Below are 23,068 nucleotides of genomic sequence, written 5' to 3'. Positions count from 1 at the left end.
ATTGTACAGTAGGTGTACAATTTAAAAATCAAAAATAGTGTGTAACAGCGCATAGCAATACAAGATAGGGATAGAGAGAATCAAGATGTTGTTATTACCAAGACTGTGGCTACAGCCTCGTCGTGAATGGCTGCCTCCGCTGCTTCCAACTCCTCCAGGGTGCTGGCTGGCAGCCTCGGGAGTTCCCGTAGAAGAATCGCAGCCGTCGGGATCGGTGCAGCTTGCCCCGTTGGCACCTCTAGAGCTGCTATTTGGTCCGACAGCTGCTGGACATCCAGCCTCAGCTGCATAGTCTCGTGCTGCATCTCACGGTTCTGGTGGCGGAGTTCCACTAGCAGGTGGATGATCCGCAGCTGGGCACCTGAAACACAAGCAAATATTTCCTTGTGAGATGCCAGCGCTCAGTGCGCTTTGCCCACGAAAATATAAAAAGTAAAGCCCTGCCAAGCATGGTGCGACAATGCAGCGCAGCTAATACGAAAAAAATGGGCTGCTGTAATTTTCGTATAAAGCACATCACAAGGGAGCTTCGGGGCAGCGCAGTGGACAATGGTCAAGTGGTCCAAACAGCAGAAATCAAGCACTGATTTAAGGGGGGACACGGCTCCTTGAAACGAAAGAAAAAATGAAAAAAAGAATCACATTTTTGAAACTATGTTTTTTAACATTTACAGGTATTTTCGCATCTTTTCTCCAAGTATTATCGCACAATATGCCCTATTTATTTTGGAGTATTGATTTGAAGTATCTAAACGGAGATGCGTCCTCCCAAACAAGCAAAAAAATGGTACAATTTGACCGCCTTTAGCTCGAGAACAACGCGATAGAAGGGAGACATCTTGGTCTCATTTGAAAGCTCCGTTCCCGCTCTTTCTTCTCCCGCCATTCACGATGCTAGACGGCGATTGGCCGCTGAGAACGAAGCACAAATAAAAAACTAAATCTTGCCACGCTGTTGGCTGTTTCGGATCATGTGTGCAAATGACGCTTTCTCATTGGCTGTTAGGGTTACGCAGCGTCTGCTCGTTGTTTCCGATCCGCCATCTTGTTTGATTCTCGTGCGCGTCTCCGACCATGCCGAGCACAACTCCACGGAAAAAGTTTCAAACGGCCCACAAGTTTGGAAAAAAACGGGAAAAAAAAGGCCTGAGGAAGCTAATCCACGGCGCAGTTCAACTTCCCGCGAGCCTGAACGTCGACGACGAGGTGCGGGAGCCCGAACACGAAGATGACGCATCGACGGCGCCGTCGACATTGGTGACTTCAAGCGAGCGAGTGCGGCTCGACACTGTGATGCTCAGCGCTTCCGAGATCGACGAGAAAGAAAAAAAAGCAGAGGAAAAACTCAAAAAACTTTCGTCGACGCGGAAAGCTGCTCTGATGGCTGGCGTCTCGAGCGCCAATCAAGAAGCTCCCTAGAGTACAGAGGGTTCCATCGTCGTAAGCCTCGACGTCGTGAACGCGCTCCTTCAACTCGCGAAGTTTGTTGCGGCGATGTCGAACTCATAAAATGCGATCACGACTATGGACTTGCAGTAAATCTCCTGGTGGCTACTAAACCTCTACCTTGTAGATAGATGAAGAATTTTTGGAAAGTGCAGTAAAAATATGTACGAGAACGTTTTTCGCTGTTTTCTCGAAATGAACTTTTTGCGCAGTTTGTTATTTTGCGGAAGCCGTATCTCGGCCTGTGCACAACCGATCTTCCTAATTCTTTCTTTCTTTGTTAGGTGTATAAGTGGGGTCTAATTGCATCATCCTAGGTATCAGTATTTTTTGCTAGCACCTCGAATATATTGTAAAAAATAATTTATAAACTGAAAATTTCGAAATGCTGTAAAAACGTTATAAAAATCATGGAGCCTTTATTTATACCTTATTGGATTCTATAGACCTTCTAGTTTACAGAGATATATTCCTTTTTGAGTTTCGTCATCGTAATTTTTTGGAATCTCGCCCATAAAATGTTTAAATAAAAGAGTTAATTTTATCAAAACTAACCAAGCTATTTTGAAACAAAGTAAATATTTGTCATCAGAATGGGAAGATGATTATGCTCTATAAATTTCATTTGGGCTGGACCGTAAATAAGAAAAAAACCTCAAGAAGCAGTGTTCCCCTTTAACTGAAAGGTCTCAAAGCCTTTACATGCATGCAGTTTTTCTACGATTCTTTTGAAGAGACGGACTTACATTTAGAGGTGCCGTAGGTTCAGTGACAAATATAAAATGAAATATTTTTATATAATAACAGAATTAAGGACTATAAAAATAAATGAAGCATAGTAAAGTGCAATTTCAGCGGTTCATAGGCTGTTTACCGAAACATACAATAGCGATCAGCTTTTCAGCACCAGCTGCGAGATGTTCGTAGTCTCCGCATCCGGGGGGGGGGGGGGGGGGGGGGAGTTAGTAGCTTGTTTTTGGAGACCTGATCCTGATACCGCCCCAAGTGCAGGCCCAACAAAATAAACTCCCCATTGTTAAACAAAAACTTAGATTGCAGGAGAGCTTTTTTTCTAAGTAGAATCAAAACGAAGCAGGCTTTTCTCTAGATCCCCAATAATTTGGGTGAGCTTTTCTCCCGGTTTTGTTTGAACACCACCCACTTGGTGATTTGCAAAGGGTGGTTCCATCAATCTTCTAGGAAGCACAGCCTTACTGTTTGCATTTCCTGGCAAAATTAAGCCTGAGCAAGGAAGAAGATGGTACAGTCAGCCAGGCACATAGCCAGGATTTTGTTTTGGGGGTGGCCCGCCCATGTCAAAATGCTGTATGGGGGGAGAGGAGGTCCCAGCAAAATGGAAAATTTCGGGGGGGGGGGGGGGAGGGGGGCCGGGCCGCTCCCTTGGATATGTGCCTGCAGTCAGCCCTTCTTACGTTACCTATATGACAGAACTGACTCAGCCTTCAACCTATGTAGGCCGTAACTGTTTAAGAATAAATGAAGACTCACGGGTTGCTCCATCATTCGCCTGGATCTGTGAAGGCTCTTCAACCCGCTGTGACTGCTGCTTCGATGCCGGAGCAGAATCACCAGGACCGTCACTTGAACAGGAGCTTGATGGGGCCTGTGGGGCTGAATAACAAGAAACATTAGCAGCAAGAAGTCCTAGCTGGGCACCCCCAATTCCTGTCACAACACTAATGATTACTGTTGTTTAGTGAATGCACAAGCACTACCTATGCTTCCATCACTGGAAGATTATGGAGGTTGTGGATTTGTATAATGCCTAGCCCAAAACATACTTAAGAGAACAAGTGAAATATATATAGTGTATCCATGCTGCAAAGCCACAAATAAAAACAAGCATCTTTCCTCGTGGGCATGCTTTTTGGTGCGAAAAAAAAGAAAGGGTTGAAATCACTCTAAAACAAGGTCCTGAGGTATGCTGCACTGCGTAGTTGCACAATAACAAACACGTCGACTTGAAGGTTAAAAAACAGACAGAAAAAAACATGACGTACATGTGAAGGTGCGGAATAAGAACTGCTTATTTTTTTCCCTTCCTTCTACCTAAAGGTTTGTCTGTGCCTTCACATGTATGTTGTACTCTTTTCTGTCTATCTTTTTTTAACCTTCTAGTCTATGTTAAAGTAACTACGCAGCAAAGCATACCTCCTGCACTTGTCACAGTTCGTTGACCCACCAATTGTTTAGAAGAAAAAGGTGTAACCTCTATATCTCGATCTCCGGTTGCTTCTCCCCAAGATTCAGAGTGAGCTAAATGAGAAGAGCACATCTTAAAGGACACATGCAAAGGAAAAAAACATTTTTTTTTAACAGCTTAATGAAAAAAGTATGTCGTAAAACAATATTACAACGAAGAAAAAAATTTGTAGAGCTATGCTTACGGCGCTATACGAATTTGTAGTTGGCAACCGCCGGCGCCGCGGAAAAGTGGCCCCTCTATGTCACGTGACTGGCCTTTATTTATCACGCGGTGCTTGCGCTCTTTCGGAAGCTTCGTGTGGCGTCTAAAAGTTAACTTATTCATCTTTGTTTGAAGTATAACAAAAAAACTAAGATTAATAGGTAACTTTTAAAGCCCAAAGGAAACTCCTGACAAAGCGCAAGCAGACGTGATAGACCTGTGTGCCGGTCAGACGGTGGCGGCGCCCCTTGTGCTGCGGCGCCGACGGCAGCGTGGAGAAACGCGTTGAAGCGGCGTCCGCACAACGCGCACCGTGCGGCGCCGACGCAGCACGGCGGGCGCGGGCCTACCACGTGACCAGCGGCGGCTCCCGATGGGCGCCAACTACAAACTCGTATAGCGTCGTAAATATAGCTCTAAAAATTTTTTTTTCTCTGTTGTAAAATCATTTTATGACATCCTTTTTCATTCTAAGCTGTTTAAAAAAAATGTTTTTTTCCTTTGCATGTGTCCTTTAAAGCAGGAACAATTTCGACAGTGAGATTGTTCACGTAGAGAGCTCAGCTGGGCTGCTAAAGCATGTGATGCATTTACGGGTCTAGGGCACAAGCAAAACTGATGAATAGGCTTCAGACTATGGCCATCACCTTGCAACCAAGATGAGGGATATTTTGGGCGTTAAAGGTTGTGCCCTTTCGAGGGGAGGGGACGGGGGGACAGGGGGGCAACAGAAACCCTTGAGGCATGAATGTGAAGAACCCCCTTCATTCAAATGCGTTTAGTTGAAAATACTGAAGGCAAATATTATCGTAAAGAGCCCTTCAGTAAAACAGCACAATAAATATTTTTATTTATTACTTACATAGTACTGGTATCTGCAGACGGGAATGAGTCGCCTCTGCTCTCCTTTCTACCGGTACTGCATTGTCTAGGTAGTAAAATATATATGCCCATTAGAATACAGTTCATTATTTCCCACCATCTTTCTATAAAAAATTTAAACTCTGATCACCGGAAATCTCCGAGGACTCAATGGAACATGTGTGTATCCACTTGGTAAGCTTTTTCTCTGCTCTTTGGTAGGTGCCTGTAAGGAAAATTAAATTTAAGTGCCTCCTTTATACAAACAAAAAAACCTGCTTCTTCATACAAACAAATTACAATGCGCTGCACTATAGATTTTCACCAACCCCATGCAACCAAGCTAAAAGCCAGTGGAAAATCGATACTTTCAAGAATCTACCCTCTAAGCTGGTATTATGTTACCAGCAGGAACTTGAAATTTTGGTAGGACCTGGACAGATTTTTTTAGCAACTTTGCTCTTATTTTGTTTTACTTTTGTATGAGCATGGTAGATATATAAAGTCATTTTGAGCAAAGGACGCAATTGCTGCAGCAGTTCCATCGATGTAAAAGAGGTCTCCACTTACTATACATGAAGACTTAAGGCTGGCTGACACAGTTAATCGCGTTGAGTCCAACAGAGGGCGACTGCAATCGCTTGTGACACTTAAGATAGCGGGTTTGCGAGAACATGCCTATGGCAGCATTACCAATGCATTTGCCGTTTTAAAGGGGTACTGAAACGAAAATTGATGTTTAGCTACCGTATACCCGTGTAAGGACCGCACTATTTTCCCGATTTGAGGGCAAATTTTCAAAATGCAGCCTATACACAGATAAAAAAAAAAAAATCTGTATCCACATTTCAAAATGAACATACATGAGCGCGCTCGGCTGCACTGGTCGGAAACACCCCCACTATGGTATCCGGACTCAATCGGCAGTCGGACTTAATTTGTTTACATACTGCACAATACACTTTTTTTCTTTTTTGCCGTATTTGATAGCATGCGCGACAACTTTCCGCTCGAATCGCGTATGACTGTTGAAGTGGTACTTGCGCATAGCTCTCAGATTGCGCGAAAATGCAGACAAATCAAGACACTTTGACATTAATCGAAGAACAAAAGGATACCTACCCAGAGCGTACAGTGGCGTTCGGAAACCCGAGTGCACGCACAAGCCCAGCCCACTGAATTCCCATTCCTCACGCTTGCCACGTAAACTGACATATCCTTTATCTTTTCTCAATGCCTTGCCGCAACATAAACGCATCTTGACAGTGCGGCCGACCACGATCAAGGTCAACAGCCATTGTGCCATACGGCGATACAGATGAGTGGAGAGCAAATATCGGGGATGCGGACACGTGCCGCTATGTGCTCAGGCGGTGGCTAGCGCCACGTAGCCATATATGTTCATAGAAACGTGGTATTACAGTCGGCGCGCCTCGAAAGCGAGGGGGTGCGGCCCATACACAAATAATTTCTGTAAATATTTTTTTTTGCAATACTTTGTCCTATATACGGGGGTACGACTCTTACATGGGCGCAGCCCTTACGTGCAATTATACGGTATTTTGTTCAGAAACAAGCAAAATGCGATCCCTATTGTACGTAGATGACAATGGCACGATGGTATTTCTTGCGGGTCGATCTAATTTCCGTTCCAAACGCCAGAATCTTGCTGGCACTTGATGAGCGGCGATCGGAGGGTGCAATGCAAGCTGGGATGTTCAGTGATATCCATGATGTCATAGCTCCGAGTATGGGCAAAGCTACATGGAGGCTGCCATGATAATCACCTTTGCCACATGGAGGCGTCAGCATGTTGCAACTCAGCCGTGTGAGATAACCAAAGCTCAAGAGAAATCGCAACCCAGCGAGAGCTCCGTGGCTCCGTCACCCAGCGGCACAGGCGAGATTGCAGCGAAGGACGAGTCAACCAGTCGAACCGTGTGTGTGTGCGTTGTGCACTGCGATCTGAACCACTTCTGTGGTGTGGTGTTCTCGTGATTTGTGTTGGTGTGCGACGTGACGTCCGTGTGCTCAATCAAGCGAGTCTGTGCAATGCAGCGCAAGGAGGGCTCTCTGAAGATGTGATAGGCCTAACGAACGTTGGACCCGCTTGTGCAGAGAGCTGAAAAAAGCCTAAAGTCCGAGGACGTGCGCAACGTAGACTAACTTGGAATTAAAGACAACCCCACACATATGCAAAGTGTTATCATGCGGTAGTCGTGCATATTGGCAGCTGTTCCCGCTTTGATTGTGCCAGGACCGATTCCATAACCATGGCTCAATCGAACGAGTACCGAAACGACTACCTTGGTGCTAACGATGTCAGCGAGGACGAGGATCCTGCTCTCGTTACATGTTTTCGGAGAGGAGATTCGGCCTGCAGTCATACGTCTACGATCCCTCTGCTTCGTCTTCGTCCGACCTTCGACATGCTGATTGAACATGAGTGCCAGCCAAACACTGACGCGGCACTCGTGCCTAATCATAGTCCACGATCAACCTCAGTGTAGCTACGATCTGAAGCGGTGCAGGGACCTTGTCTATATATGTTCCATCTCTCAAGTTGTGTGCAGCAAAGCAAAAGCATGGGCATGAGGTAGTAGGTTGGTTCGCTGTGGCCAGCTCTACCGACTTTCTCTGCCAAGGTTTAAAAAAAATTGCGTTCAAGCCTAAGCCACCTAAAATGGGTAAGCCGCGCTTCCGCAGACTTCTTGGAAGTCGTTGCATCACATGATGCTTTTGCAGCATGTGATGCAACGACTTCCAACGAACCTTTTGAAGCAGCCACGAAGTGTTATTTGGTTACTGTTGAATTATTTTTAAAATTCCTTTTGGTGTTTTTTTGGACAAAATATAGGTCTTTGAGAGGTGATACCACTGCCTAGCGAGCATGTAAACGATAAAATGACTGCTAGAATTTTGTTTCCGCATCCCTTTAAAATGCAGTGGGAAGCAGCTGCGATTGTGTCTACATGCATTTTGAAAGAGTAGATCTGCCATCTCGCAGAGGCAATCTTGTTTTAAGCGTTGCAGACGGTTGCAGTCGCACTTAACGCTACTGTGTGAACCAGCCTTTACACATCAAGACATTAATTCGTATCTCCATTCGTATTCAGACATTAATTCATATCTCCATTGTTTCGAACCATAAACTTTGTTGTCTAATGTGAATCCCCTTAGAAGTGTAACAAATTCTCAAAATCACTAACTCTGTAATGTGCTAAGTTGTGATAATCTGGTGTCTCAATCCAAATGTCATGTACTTGGAAGTTCTGACCCCCTTTTGGAGAAATAAAACTTGTAATCGCAGTCATGCAGAGAAGGAGAGAGAGTACATGCACAAATTACTTACTCGAAGTTCCCAGTACATCAACTGGAAAGGGCTCCCACCCTTCCTCCACAGTGCCTGGTGAAGCCTCCTGCTTGGCCAGTTCCAGAGCATCCAGGCCTGCATCTTTTGATGGCCAGTGGCAGACCGCACGATTTTCCGACAGCCATGAAAGGGGCACGGCTGCCACACAGTCTTTTTCTTGTGGAAATTTCACCACCGCAAATTGTTTCATTCTGTACAGGGAAGAAGCAGTGAAGATAGGCGTCATGTTTACTAACTGCATATCCTGTTCCAGAGCTCCCCAAGGAGCAGCGCATGCACCACCTGTCACAAACAAATATGGACACAGGTTTGCAGTAACAAGTGGCCCTGCCATCAGGTTCTAAAATTTACTTTCTTATTTTTGCAGCTATTCTAATGAAAATCACTGTGCATATGTGCTTCTTGTTTCTCAATATAAATATGAAATCAGTCTTAAAATATCTTAAGTAGTTCTCAAGTTATTAAAAATAGCGTTGCCTAATGTGGTAATTTCTTACGAGTCGTTAAGGCCATTTCCAACAAAAAATATTTTTTTTATTAATGTAGATGCATAGCTAAAGGTCTGCCATGCATTATAAAGTTATTTAAATTTTCACAAAATGAAAATATTATATAAAAATTGGCTAATTATGCCAATTATGACATTAACGAGGTAACATTATTTATCATAAAATTTTTTTAACTCTAGACTAAAAAATTAGCTTTACTCCGTAGTCCAGTGCTTTCTGAATAAAACAGTATCAAAGTTTCCAGAATGCTGAGATAAAAACCTAATGAAAAAACCTGTAAGGCTAAGCGTGCTGACAAAAAACACGAAGATGAGAAAATCGAAGTTAAAGTTTTGATATTGAACATAGAAAATTGTGTGAAGAATGATAAACAATAAATCAAGGTGAAGTGTAAGTCTTCCTGAACAACTTGACATAAAAAATGACGTAATCCATTCATCGGAACATTAGGAAAAAATATGATAAAAGTAAAGAATTAGTGAAATGTTATAAAATCACACTGGGAGGAAGTGCGGCACAATATTTTATTGTTTATTGGTATGTCAGTGATGTTTCGCATAGGCATGCAGTTTACTATGCTGATTCCATAACTGCTATCAGATTTCAGATATCTCTTCTTTTTCAAAAGTTATCAACAATATAAAATATTAATTAGCGAATTTGAGCATGGGTTTAAAAAAAAAAACCTATTAAAATTTTAATGCAAAAAAGGTATCACTTGCTTCCTAAAGAAATACCATACAAGCAAAGCTATTTTTGTTTCTTTAGCACAATATAATCATGTAAAAGAATTAAAGTGAACAGAAGTCATATAATAGAGGCTATAAGAATGTCTAATAATGAAATGCCAGTTCTATATACCTAAATATCATATAAAAGTTGCTTTAGCTTGCAGCCTAGTTCATTCCAAAGAAAATTGTACAGAGTTTATGAAAATCGGTTGAGCGCAAGTGAATCAAAAGCCTATGCTGAAAAAAAAAAAGCTGGGGTAATAGACTTCGAAATTTGGATATGCATAAGTAACAATGTTTTGATGGGATGCCTTTGGTTAGAATTGCATACTAAAGAAGAGACACGGGTAGGGAAAGCAGCCCCATATGCAACAATTGGTTAGCCCTGAGGGCTTTTTAGGTCTTTTTTTTTTCCCCCTAGGCATCGGCGAAGTTGTCGAATACGAACTTGATCCAGTCGCTTCCACCAGCGGTAGAGAGACTTGCGCATCGGCGAAGCGGAATGTTTTTGTCAATTCGGAGGTCTAGGCACGTCTCCTCTTTCTGTTTAGTCTCTGCGTGTTAAGTTTCAAACCGGCGTCCCCAACCATCGAAGTGCGCAGAACGAAACAAAGAACAACGGCGCAGAAAGGAAAAAGCAAAGCCAAACAAAGAGGAGGCATCAAAATATTTACACGAACCATGCGAGGAAGACAGGGAACCTACAAAATACTAGGAAGCACAAGAAAACACTGAAAATATTGATAGAGAAAGTGGAGAAATCCGAATGTAAAGTGCGCCTCGAACGGCGAAGCGAGGGAAAGCAGACGACGCGGGAGCCCGCGGAGCGACTTGGACGTCGCGCCGGGGAAGCCAGGAGAGGAAGCGCGCGTCTTGGCCAATGAGAGAGCTGCGCCTTGGAGGAGCGCGCGCTTTGCCCAATCAGCGCCTTTCTAGCGCTGGTGACGGCCTTTCGTCCGGCATCAATGACGCCACGGCTTTGAAGGGTACGCCGCTTTGGAGCGCGGGAAAAATAAGCGCGGGAAACCAGCTTTCGAACAAGACCAAGATGGCTGCAATCGGTTGAGCCGTTGCAGAGCTCAGACGGCTTGAACTTTGTTGACATTTCAGAATTTAGGCTTCAAGTCGGGTCTGTCAACGCTTACAAATTGTCATTATTTTCCTATTTAGAGATTGAATTGAGCATTTATATTTTGTGAGGACAAACTCTGGACTATATAGACCTCAAAATCGTGAATTTTGAAAAATGGCATTTTTTGCGATTTTTTGATATTTGAAGACCCGCGTCTCCCCTTAAGCGCGACCTCGTCGCACAAGTTAAAACATTGGCTGTACAAAATCCCGTGCAGAGGAGCAACTGTCAAAGCCTGGAGCCATTCGGGGCCGCGCTTATATTGCTCCGACCCTAATACACGGCGCGGCTTTCCGCTCGTTGAAACGCACGAGGTAAGGCTTAACCAAAAGTGTAAACCTGCAACATATTAAGAACTATTGTTGAAACGCACGAGGTAACGCTTAACCCAAAGTGTAAACATGCAACATATTAAAAATTATGTGCATACTCACGCAGATGACGGGTCGCAGCGTGAACGTCGAAAACGTAGCAAGGAACACGGTCGAAAACAAAGCAGGGAAAACGTTTGACAGCTCCCTGACAAGGACACACAGAAACCCAACGGCCCTCACATCCGGGATCCGGGATGTGTTCTGGCCCGTACTCGACCACAGCGCCACCTTTGCACTAAAACACAAAATTTTATTATTGTAAAATCAAAACATTTCTTAATGAAAACGTTATTTGGAGCAATAAAAACATTACTAAAATACGAAATATGCAGTCGTAATTAACCGTAAGTTTGAACACGTTATGGGTGGGTGCTGTCTGGGCACTTGGTCGGCACGCTGGGTACTGCGCCAGGAACTCTGGAACTCGTTCTGAAATGGTGTGTTTCAAGCAGTTTCACGCGTTTAACTAATATATATATATATATATTTTTTTTTTTCGTTTCTGGATTTCCGCCTTATGAAGTAATTTGTTTAATTGAGAAGCCGTCTCAGACATGGAGTAAATAAAATCGTTCTGGGTTGGCGTGCGGGAGAGTGGTATAGAAAGGACTGTGCCAATAAAGTTAGTAGCTGCGTTTGAGACGTCCCGTGCGTTATTCCCTTTTTCGTCCGCCGCCTCCGGCTTCCAAAAATGTAAAATAAAATCGTTTTCGTTTTTCTTTTTTTTTTAACATATACAGTCAGTTTTATTACAGATCCGAATCCAATCCACAATCCAGCGTCTGCTAATATGTTGCGCTAAAATCTACCGCCTGCGCTGAACCATCCGTATGCCCGCTCCGTTGTATTTGCCGTAGTGTTAATTTTCTTACTTAATCTCTGCTTCACGTCTTTCGGTATGTTCTCGAAATATAAAAAATATCGAACCGTCAAGAAGGAGTACGACGAGATCCTTGCGGAGCTTGGCGTCTCGCAACAAACCGTGCCTCCACTTCCGCCACCGAAGTGCCCGAGCAACAAAAGACCACGAATTGATACCTTCACGAACGACGCTTGCGCCAGTGGCAGCGGACCAGCCACTTTTTCAGGCATTGTTGATTGTGACGAAGGCACCTCGGAACAGCCTACGGAGAACGACCCAGGTAGCAACAATGAAACTGCGCAGGCCATGTCAAGTGACGAGAGGTCTGGAGAGAGCGAGACAAATGAAGACGGGGAGCAGCGCTCGACCACTGACTCCTCAGACACCTCCACTCAGTCCTCCGGAGACTCGGACCAAGAGGGAAGATGTTCTTATTTCGCTGGACCTTGCAATGATAGACCTCCGGAGCAAGAACTTTCTGCAAGCGAGGAGTTCGCCTTGATCGCCGGCAGGCACAACATGACCCACGCCAACATAAACGAGGTACTAGATTTTTGCCGTCGCCGAGGAATTCCCGACCTTCCAAAAGATGCCCGCACAGTTATGCGGACCGAACGCAAAGCGAAGCTAGATAGCGATCGTTCCTTTGCGCACTTTGGCCTCGAGGTAGGCATACGTCAAGCTTTGGGGACCGCACCTGTTCCACGCGAGCTGAAGCTCCACGGCAACATTGATGGGCTGCCGTTATACAAAAGTAGCCAGGTTGGCCTCTGGCCAATATTGTGCCGCATAACAAACATCAAGGCGTCTGCACCATTTATGGTGAGTGTCTACTGTGGCAAAGGGAAGCCGCCGAGCCTCCAAGACTACCTTCATCCGTTCCTAGAAGAAGTCTCTCACCTCACCTCTAATGGGATGGTGATCAAGGGCATCCACATTGACGTCAGTCTAACAGCGATGGTGTAGGATGCTCCTGCCCGAAGTTTTGTCAAAGCCGTAATTGGACATACAGGCTACCATGCTTGTGAACGGTGCATCCAGAAAGGCCAACACACTGATAGACGGGTGACATTTCCAGACTTGTATGCACCAGAGCGAACAAACGCATCATTCCGGGCCCAGGACGATGAGCACCACCACACTGGCCTGTCTCCGTTTTTGACGCTCAATGTAGACATGGTGTCACTATTCCCGACGGAGTATATGCACCTCATATGCTTAGGCGTCATGCGCCGACTTCTCCGCAATTGGGTCTGCCAGGAACACAAGACGAGGTTGAGCAGAGAGCAACGAAACCGCCTCAACGAAGGACTGCGACAGTCAGCCATGTCCTTTCCATCGGGTTTCCAGAGGAAGCCGAGAGGCACAGAAGAACTGGACCGCTGGAAGGCAACTGAGTTTAGGACCTTTCTGCTCTATGTAGGGCCAGTGCTTCTGAGGTCTTTGCTGACAAATAAGCAGTATGAGCATTTCCTGATGTTCCATGTGGCAGTGAAAATACTTACATCACCAGAACACCACACAACCTACAGCAGATTTGCCCGGGACTTGCTCAGATACTTCGTACAAGAGTTTGGTGGTCTTTACGGAGAGAAACAGCTTGTTTATAATGTTCACAGCCTCATCCACCTTGCCGACCAGTGCCTGGATCATGGCCCTCTAGATGAGTTTAGTGCTTTCCCATTCGAAAGCTACCTGGGGAAGATAAAGAAGAAGCTTCGATCCCCCCGTGAGCCACTTGCACAGCTTAGCAGGAGGTTGTCTGAAGTCCGAGACGTTTCCCACATGCTAACGAAAGAAGTGCAGAAGTCTGTCAAGCCAGGGGACGTCTTCATGCTGAACAAGTCACCTGTTGTCGTCCTTGAGATCCTTCAAGGCAGTTTCAAGGGAGGCGTCTTGCCAAATGCAAGAGACTTCTTCAAGGTTCCCATGAAGTCATCGGAGCTTGGCGTCTGGAGGTGTGATACCTTTAGACAGGGGACCAAGGTCTGGCCTCTTTCGGATATCCTGGAGGGAGTACAATGCGTGATGCTCAAGTACAAGGGAGGACATGTCATATTACCGCTTCTTCACCTGAACTGATATTTAGGTGAAGCCACTGGGTCACCGGGACGTTTGCTAGAATATTCATGTGCCAAGAACAAGGTTAAGTTTTCTTCGTGGCAAACTTTTGCTCTGCAAACTATTGTGTGATTTGCTGTGTGTTGTGTGCAGTGTCCTTGCAGACGCTTGAAGAGCCCTTGCTGTGGCGGGATGTTGCCTTCGCCTACGACTTTTTCTTCACTTGTGTAGGTTGTTATCTGGTTCATACTTTGCCTGTGGTGTCCGTGCAGAGGTCTGGAAAGTGCTAGCTGCAGTCTGTTGTTTCTTTCGTCTAGAATATTTGCTCCGCTCATGCAGGCTGCGAAGTGGCTCATACTTTGTGTACGGTGTCCATGCAGACGTTTGGAAAGTGCTAGCTGCGGCGGAACGTTTCTTTCATACGTAACTTTTTTTTACAAACACTCGTGCAGGTTGTTACTTGTTACGTGGGCTTCCACTCTAGATGTGTTGGGAGCTTCAACCGCTGTTGAAGGTTTTCGTCGAGATAGATAGGGTTGCTCTGCATGCTCCCATGCAGCTTGCTGCGTCTTCTCTCTCTGATGTCTACACTTTTTCAAATGGAAAACAATGCAAAACGTCCCTTTTTTTGGCAATAAAATGTCTTATCTGGAGATGGCACCTTGCATTTAGTGCCCTCTATGCCACCAATGTCTTGCTTTTTTTTCTTTGTGATATGAAGTTTTTATGGAGATATTGGAAGCTCTTCTAGGTGCTATCAAGTCAAATTTTTTTGCTTACTTAATTCTTTCTAGCACCCTTTTTTGTGGCATCTTCAATAGTGTTACACTGTCTCCAAAACCCGAGAAAAAGAATTGACAGCACCATGGTGCTGTCAATCAATCAAACGGCCGCGAGCAACTCCGAAATCATTTTTTGTAAATTTTGACATTTTTCGTGTTGCCCAAATATTTCTTGTCGAACAGCCACAGGGGTTTTACCACTTCGATAGAAGTTTAAGCACATTATTGAGTCTTTCTAATATTTCTTCTGGAGGGAAGCCTACTTAATGTAGAACGATGATAAGAAAGTCCTCTTTAGGATTTACTGATCGTGATTCCCTCTCCGTTGTGTTCATGAGGTCAGTATGAAGCTAGCAATTATGTCGTTGCACGGAGCAAAACAGGCAAAAGCTAATCGGTTTTGTCTATGGACGAAATCCGTCTAAGCCTTTTTCTCCTGCTACAGCATTGGCCAAATGGATCTAACCCACTTTAAATAAATCTCAAAAATCACTCGCGTGCGCTCTGACAGTGCAATTTGCCATGAAGGTACACTGTTAGCAAGTCCCGTGTGTTTGGCGAATATTTTGGGGTGAAATACACGTTATTTACACATACTAGCATAAATTTACATGTTGCGTAGTGGATAATTTGTTCAAAAATTATGGGAGAATGTAAAAAATGTGTTTTGGTGCGGTCTTACACACATAACCGTGTAGCCAACCTCAGAAACACTCGTGCACTAAAAAAGTCCTGTGAGCATTTGACCTCTGTCGGTTTTGAGCAGCAAGTAGTGTGGATGGCTGCAGCTAGGTCCCCTGAGCACATTCGTGTTGCAGTTGCTGAGTGCCTTCTGGGAAGGCACCGTCTCAAAGAGAACAGTAGGAGCCAGCAGGTTAGACAGAAAGAAAAAGTTTTTGTGATACTGTATATTCACCGAATGTCGCACAATTTGAAGAAAATAGCAATGTGGTCAAACACAGAAGGTAAGTGTTTTCCACGCCCAATAAGCTCATGAACCTATGCAATCTAACAAAGCCTGACGTGCCTGCCAAACACGGATGCAAAAAGAAGCACCGAACAAAAATGTCGACTGCACAGATTGCGTGGTGTCTTGCATTCTCCTGTCCTGTGGCAAGTATTACGTCGAGCAGATGGGGTGCTGCATCAATGACTGGCTTCACGAACGCTGTGACAATGTGCGAAAACAAAGTGGCTTTCTTGATATACACTGCAGGGCATGTGGTTGTCCCCCAATGTTGGATTAGTGCGTTAAAATTGGAAAAAGCAAGGCTACGATAACACGTGAGATTGTAGAAGCCGAACGCATCGATTACATAGGCGATGCATGCGTCGCTACAGCGCTTTCTGAGAAGGAACTTGCTTTCCTGAGAGCGAGATAATGCTGTTCCTTACGCGTGCTCTGTAATTGTTGTTTTGTGACGATGGTACGAATACCGGAACATACATTTCAATAAAAATCAGTTGGATGTTGCGCCTCATTCGTGTCCTGTCCTCCCTTCGTCCTCGTCTTTGCTGCACTAGCACAAATTTTATAAAATGCCCTGTCTCCACTTTTGTTACACGAAAAGGCATGGGATCAAAATGACAAACATAATGTGCAATGATTCAGTGGAGATTTGGGGTGCTCTGGCGAGCATAACTTCATTTGACTGCAGCGCTACTGCTGTTCAGCGAATAGCACTATAGTGCTACTTACAGAAGTGCAGTGGCCACCAGCTGTTTTCGGTAGCGTCAATGGTGCCGCCATCGCAGCCTGGTTTTGCTGTCCAAGTCATATCTCAGTTCTCCTCCCTACAGTCTCAGTAGCTAGCCAGATCCGTCCCATGTCAGGACAAATACTGCCTACTACAAACAGAGGAGTCAGAAGTAATTTGGTCGTTCGGTTCAGCTGTGTGAGAGAGAGAGAACACAACCAAATCCATGAACGATGCTGGGCGATATTTCTCAGGGATGTTGTGAAGAGAATCTCCTCGCCATGCTTTGTAGGTGGTACAATCCTAGTCAATGTGTCGTACGCCCTTTTGCCAATGCCGTTCGTTTTTATCGAGTTTCTGCAGCAGGGTCACCAACATTAGGAGAGCAAGACGGCTGGAGAAGCCCGACTCCTCAACTCGCACTTCACTGAGAGTCCTTTGGACTCTGTGAAATGCGAGCTGAGGAGTCGGGCTTTTTTTGGCAATTATGTTGTGTGTGCACTAGGCCTTGTTCACCCATAAGGTGACAGGGCGGTAGAAGAAACATGCTTGTTGGACCAGTAAAACATGGGCCTTGCACCACGTGATCACAATCTCTGCGAACTGTGCACAGAAAGTGAAGTCGGGCAGTAAAAGACCGGAAATTGGTTGGCCGGCAAGGATGCAGCCTCCAATCCCCTGTCAGCTTAGGGGTGAACAAAGTATAGATGTGGTGGGAATGGAGAGTCTTGGCTGTGGCATTGCTGCAGACTGCCTGTCTTTCGGTACGTTTGTGAAAATAACAAGGAGAAAGCGATTGTGCGTATGGGAGTTGTACAGGATATCGGTGCACGTGAACGAGGCAGAGGCTACGTACGGGAGGGGGGGGGGGGGGGCGATCGGGTCTCCGTTTCGAGTTTTAAGCACCGCAACGTTCACACGGGTGCTGTGATAGTACAGATAACGTGTCGGCTTCTAGCGCTTCAGGTAGTGGGTTTTCGCTTCCTCTCATGGACGAGTCTATTTTGTTTGGAGTTTTATTGTGTGCCCATGTAATCTTTTGTTTGCGTATTGAAATAATACTTTTGATTGTGAACGGTCAGCTGAACAATTGACGGAAAGCTAGCAAAGAAAAGGAATACTCACATCTGACTACCAAATGCATTTAATTATTACTTCATCCTCCTTCACATAATATTTATTTTTTGTGCATTTTTCTGCTAGCTGCTTGCATGGCTGCTGTTCCCAATATAAAATACTCTGGAGGATGCAAGTGGTGAAATTACGCGTAGGCGCAATAAAATTGAATAAAAAATCAACGGCACGTTTTCTTTGGATGCCGCTGGCGGCATTTTGAAATGTCGGTCGCCCGGTGTGTGTGTGTGGCCGGGTCCTCGGCGGCTCGGCGGTGTCCGTGCTGGTGCGTGTTGTCGACGTTGCCGCCTGTACTCGTCGCGTTCTCAGGAACATCAAAATAAGCGATTCTCCACTTTCAAACTTCGCCCGGTGCCGTCCGTAACTCTTGCTGCAAATGAAGATTACGTGTACCGGAAGCGACAGAGTCCAGCCGCAATAATTTTGTACGCATTTTTTTGGAGCTGTACCTGTGTGTAATGCGACGGACCCTTGCATAGAACAGCTGCGAAGGCCGTGCAAGCTGCGAGCGAGCAGCCCTGACGTGCCCGCTGCAGGAGCGCTCGTGCCGCGTGATCCAAAGCAACTATAGCTCGCGCTTTTAGCACTGTCGTCGACAACATTCTTTTTTTTTTCTTTCAGTGTTGTTCGTAAAAAAATTATTGTCGCGAATACCGCCAAATGGCAAAACAAAATGTGCGAAGAAAAAAAGAGTAACTGCCTACTGGGGTTCGATCTCACGACCACTTGCGTATGAATCAGACATCTTAACCGCTAAGCTACGCTACACAATTTGAAGCTGCTTCTTTTTTGTGACAATTTATTTTGTATAAGAGTGCCGTCAGTGGAGTGGAGTACCGTCGGGCGGCACTTGAACGCTTTGCAAAAGTGCCGTCGGACGGCACTGTAGTCACTACGAATCTTGTTTTGCAACAGGAGTGACCGACCGCATCGGGCGAACGAAATTGGGAAACTTTCTGGATGTCGGCAACTGGCGGCACGTCGACACGCACCAGCGAGTACACCGCCACGCCGCCGAGCACCCGACCGCGCGCACACACTCGCCGACCGACCGACGTGTCAAAATGCAGTCGGCGGCATCCAAAATAAAACGTGTTTACTTCAAAGAACACCAAACAGAATTTGGACGTCCGTGACCGTGCCACACGGGCAACTCGAATGCCATTTAGAACGAATGACATTCGTGTGATCGACGAATCGGCTCGCGATCTGTCGCGCGTGGAACACGCCCCACGCTCGGAGTGTAGCGCGCTGATCGATTGGCCGATCGTTCAAATGTCATTCGTTATAAATGACATTCGAGTTGACCGTGTGGGACTGGGGACTAAAGTATGGGGTTTTAATTTTGGAAGTTTTGGTATTACCGTTGACTTGTCGTTACGGGTAAATTGTTTACGTTTACAGCACTGCGTTCTGATATATACAAAAGTGTTGAACACAATAGAAAATGTTGGCTTCTATATAAATGCCACCACAACAGCGTAAGCCATGATCATTCCAACATTGCCAAAATTATCACTTAGAGTGGGCCATCTTTGAATCACGTATACCATTCTCAATCCAATATTGGTAAAAATTGGTTGTAGGTAGAAAATGTTGACCACTTTATAGCCAGTGTTTGCCAACATTGGCCAGCAACTGGCTATTAGAGGCAAATATTGTCCACCTTATAGCCAACGTTTGCCAACAATCGCTAGTCATTCAATATGACAAGCCAGTATTGACCAGTCTATGCCAATAGCCTTCCAACATTGGCAAGCCAACGACTGTAGCAGGTTAATGTTGTCCAGTGTGGGCAATGATCTACCAACCTTGGAAAGCAATTGGCATTAGCCGGTCAATATTTACCAGCCTGTGCCGGTGGTGCTCCAATATTGGTTAAATAGCGGATATGGTGGGCCAACATTGGACAGTATATGCCATGTGTGCGCCAATATTGAGGAAAACATGGCAATAGCAGGACAACATTGGACCACTGTTCACCAACGGATAACCAATATTGGTATCGAATCGGCTCAGTGGCCCAATGTTGGACCATCATTTACCACCGTGGTTCCAATATTGGTCCAATGACCTGTGCTGCCTGGGAGTCTTGAATTTTTACGGGAGTGAACCACGTACACAAAAGACAAGTCCAATTCCTTTTCTCTTTTCGCTTTGGCTACGGCTGCTACCGCTGTCATGCGTCTACCGGGCGACGAAAACTTTTTCTTTTTCCTCTGCACTTCTCTGCAAAATGTCCTTGTCGACCGCATCTGAAGCACTTCACAAACTTTTCGCGGCACGTCTCCTGTGACTGGATCTGTTCCCGGAATGCTCGCATTCGTTTTTCCTCGACCGTTCAAACTCCATTTTCCGTTCATCCGATTTTCCCGCCATTCTGTTTAACTGGGCTTCGGCCTTGACATCGTTTCCTTTTATATTCTTTAACTCTCTGGTGCTATGTAGGCCGCGGTCGCCAAATCTTTAGCCTTTTGCCATGAGAGATCTCGCTTTGAAAATAGCTGCCGCTGAACCATCTGATTTAGCACTACACAAACAATACGCTTCGTTAGCATTCGGTCCATTCTGCCGCCGAAATTGCGGTTATAAACTATTTCCCGCAGCTCCACAATGAACTATTGTGCGGGCTCGCCTTCTTGCTGCTGACGGTCTCAGAAATCGTAGCTCCGCGCGATTTCATTCGGCCGTCGAGCGTAGGGTTGACTGAGAATGTCTACAACTTCTTTGTACGCTAGTTCGTTTATCTTCCGTGGGGCGTACCATCCTTTGAAAACATCAGTCGTCCGGGAGCCCAACGCAGTCATCATCAACGCTCGTTTCCTCTTGTTTTCCGTAATCTCATTGCCCTCAATATAGGCTTCCACTTGAATTCAATATGTATCTTACTTATCTGTAGTTTTTTCGAAGTGGGGAACTAGAAACGCTGTCGTCGTTGTCGCAGTTTCCATTGCTGCAGTGGCCCCCTTGTGCCCGTCGTAGCTTGCGTTCACCTCGACGCCACTATTACGTTTTCCTCTGTCGCATAGGCGGTCTGCGCTCCGCGCTAGGAACAACCACTCTGGTCGTTTTCCAGTGCATAACAAAACTTGATTCCCGCGAGCCCCAAAGATACAGCCCGCACTTGGGGGCATCAAGACAAAAGGGTGTTATCTCTTGATAACAACAATAAACATCTGAATAAGTAAACTTGATGGATTCCACCGGAATGATGGCTCTGCAAACAACTATGACAACCAAAGAAACTAACTTGGCCATCCGGCTACTTCTGCTTTAGATATAAGGGACCAACTAACGCAATACCCATCTTTGTCAAGTATGTTTATTAAAGAAACCCACATCACTAACAAGCATGTCTTGTTCTGCAAATTAAATGACCACTTAGATACTGTGATGATGAGGCCAGTTAAGCAATGATTCAGTGGCACGAGAAATAAAAAGCGTTCGGCATTCTCGGTGAGTACACGCGCTGGAACGATGTTTCATGTTTTTCACGAGATTTCAAGTTCTCGAAACTGAACCTGAAGGACGCATATCATACCAACAGGCTGAAATTGGGCCTGAGTCCTGAAAGCTTGTCACCATCAATACTCCAAAGGGTCTCTTCAAATTCGCCATACTACCATTCAGAGTGGCCTCAGCTCCTGCGATCTTTCAAAAATAAATGATAAACCTCCTGCAGGACATGACCCCTCGTCGTTATTTCGACGGTATTCTGGCGACAGCCGAAATAACAAAGGCAGCCGGGAAAGATGTAACGAGTGCTCGTGCGACTGGATGGAGCAGGACTCAAACTCAAATTGGAAGGATGTACATTCGTTTTCTTCGAAGTTGAGTAACTCGGTCATATTTTCAAAGCGGGACGACTGAGACGAACGCAACGAACGTTTGAGCCCATTATGAATGCTTCTCGACCAGTTGACCTCAAGAAGATTTAAATCTGCGCTGGGCTTATAAACTGCTACCGCCATTTTCTTCCGAACCTGTCATCCGTTCTTTTTTCCAATGTATCACCTTCTCAATGCTAACAAAACGACTCGAGGTACACCTAAGCACTTCTTATGAGCTGTGAATGCGAAAGCACGCGCGCCGCTCTCCGCTCTCTTCTCTAATCAGCGACGCAGTCGGCACGGAATGAAACGCGAACAGTGGGTGCATGGTTTTCGCTAATGCTGCACCACCTGAACCAGATGGGAGCTGCAAGAAGATGGCTCCTCCTTCGACATGTTAGACTCTTGCTCAGTGCATCCAAACCTTCGGTGTTGCGTCTCTAGGTGACTCAGCGTGGGTCGAAAACCATGTGCTCCTTGTTCGCGTTTCATTCCGTGCCGACTGTACAACGCGCTGACCTTAAGCTTGGAACGATGGAGCTGCTGCCTCGCGGACACGCAGCGCCATCGGCTGAGCGATCGGTCAAACTGTCATGTGCCTTGCGGCGCGAGGAAGGAACAGACAGCAACGTAGTTCCTAGCAGAACGAACCACGTGGATTATTCCATGCGCGGTATATATTGCCACGCACAGTACAACCGATAAGAGGCGAGCAAACGCGGGCATGCGCACAGGTCTGTAAGTATGACAGGTCAGTGAAAACACAACAGTGTTATAACACAGTCTGGATGACACCATTCAAACTGATGCGGAGCGGCCAATTGGAGCATCGTCGACGCGCCAGCCATCGGGACCGAAGTGCAGAATTCATCAGCTTTACTCCGCTCCTATTGGGATCGCGAAAACTAGGTGCCGTTTTCGCGCTTCAAACTGATGGCGTCGGCTCGCTCCATGGGACGGTTAACGCTTTCGCATTAGGAATGGCGAAGGCAGGAAGCATATTATAATTAATTGAAGAGGAGTAGAGAGTTCTTGACAACTCCTCAAGTGCTCCAACACTTCGGTACAAGGAAGGTTCTCATCTTCAGTTGTAATGCATATTCTTGTGAATTCGGAGGTGTCCTCACTCATCGAGACTCAAGGGTAGAAGACTGCCCCATAGCGTTCACCTGCAGAAGCCTCCAGCGAGCTAAGTTAAACTAAACAGTCTAAAAAAAAAGTCCGTGCGTCTACTTTTCCCCACATTACTCGGAGAGCCAATCACCGCAACTTACGGAGGCAGCTCAGCGAATGCCGATGCCGAAACATATTTTGAGACCAAAAAACGCAGTCTGAGTTGCGACATTAAGCAATGCAAGCGTGACGTTTTGCATTGGTTAATAACACAACTCAGGCTGCGCTTTTGGGTCTAAATATATGTTCCGGGGCATCGCCCTCTGCTGAGCTACCTCCATAAGTTGCGGTGATTGGATCTCCGAGTGATGTGCGGAAAAGTAGACGCACAGGCTTTTTTCAGAGTGCAGCCGGCACGAGAAAAAAGCTTCAACGTTTGTCTAAAAAGTGCAGAATGTTTACCAGTACCTCTGTGGCAAAACGTTTGAAGCTACCCCTGTTCACACACCCCTCCTTAGGCTCCTGAGTACGGAAAGATCCATCCGAAATAAAGCATCACCATGAGTATTACGCTGGGCTTGAACGCTATCAACGTATACGAACTACAAGCTGGTGTATCCGCCCGGCTAAAGCAACATTAACGCCGATGCCTTAAACCTTTTGCCGTAGACGAATTCCAGGCTCAAGGACCAACGAATGCTTTAGTGTGTGTGTGGGGGGGGGGGGGGGGGGGGT

At 45.8% G+C, this 23,068-nt stretch overlaps 1 protein-coding gene, 2 long non-coding RNA genes and 1 pseudogene across 3 annotated transcripts; 1 reads left to right on the top strand and 3 right to left on the bottom strand.

Moving 5' to 3' along the window:
* Nucleotides 1-204: 204 nt before the first annotated feature.
* LOC121835966 lies at nt 205-4,760 on the bottom strand. Its single transcript, XR_006077735.1, has 3 exons — nt 4,737-4,760; nt 2,956-3,078; nt 205-361 (listed from the first exon to the last, which is right to left on the bottom strand). It is a non-coding gene; the product is annotated as an uncharacterized LOC121835966 (long non-coding RNA).
* On the bottom strand, nt 4,759-8,280 carry LOC121835965. The gene is made up of 3 exons (XR_006077734.1): nt 8,088-8,280; nt 4,887-4,961; nt 4,759-4,802 (listed from the first exon to the last, which is right to left on the bottom strand). It is a non-coding gene; the product is annotated as an uncharacterized LOC121835965 (long non-coding RNA).
* A 4,447-nt stretch (nt 8,281-12,727) lies between these two features.
* Nucleotides 12,728-13,798, top strand: LOC120846989. The gene has a single exon (XM_040218937.3). It carries the CDS (start codon nt 12,893-12,895, stop codon nt 13,796-13,798), a length of 906 nt encoding a protein of 301 aa, XP_040074871.1. The 5' UTR covers nt 12,728-12,892.
* A 5,771-nt stretch (nt 13,799-19,569) lies between these two features.
* Nucleotides 19,570-20,302, bottom strand: LOC121835795 (annotated as a pseudogene).
* Nucleotides 20,303-23,068: the final 2,766 nt, after the last annotated feature.

The sequence above is a fragment of the Ixodes scapularis genome, unplaced genomic scaffold, assembly GCF_016920785.2.
Source record: "Ixodes scapularis isolate PalLabHiFi unplaced genomic scaffold, ASM1692078v2 PGA_scaffold1__304_contigs__length_218370807, whole genome shotgun sequence".
NCBI lineage: Eukaryota > Metazoa > Arthropoda > Arachnida > Ixodida > Ixodidae > Ixodes > Ixodes scapularis.
Note: the sequence above shows the minus strand (reverse complement) of the source record. Positions and strands in the feature narration are given on the sequence as shown.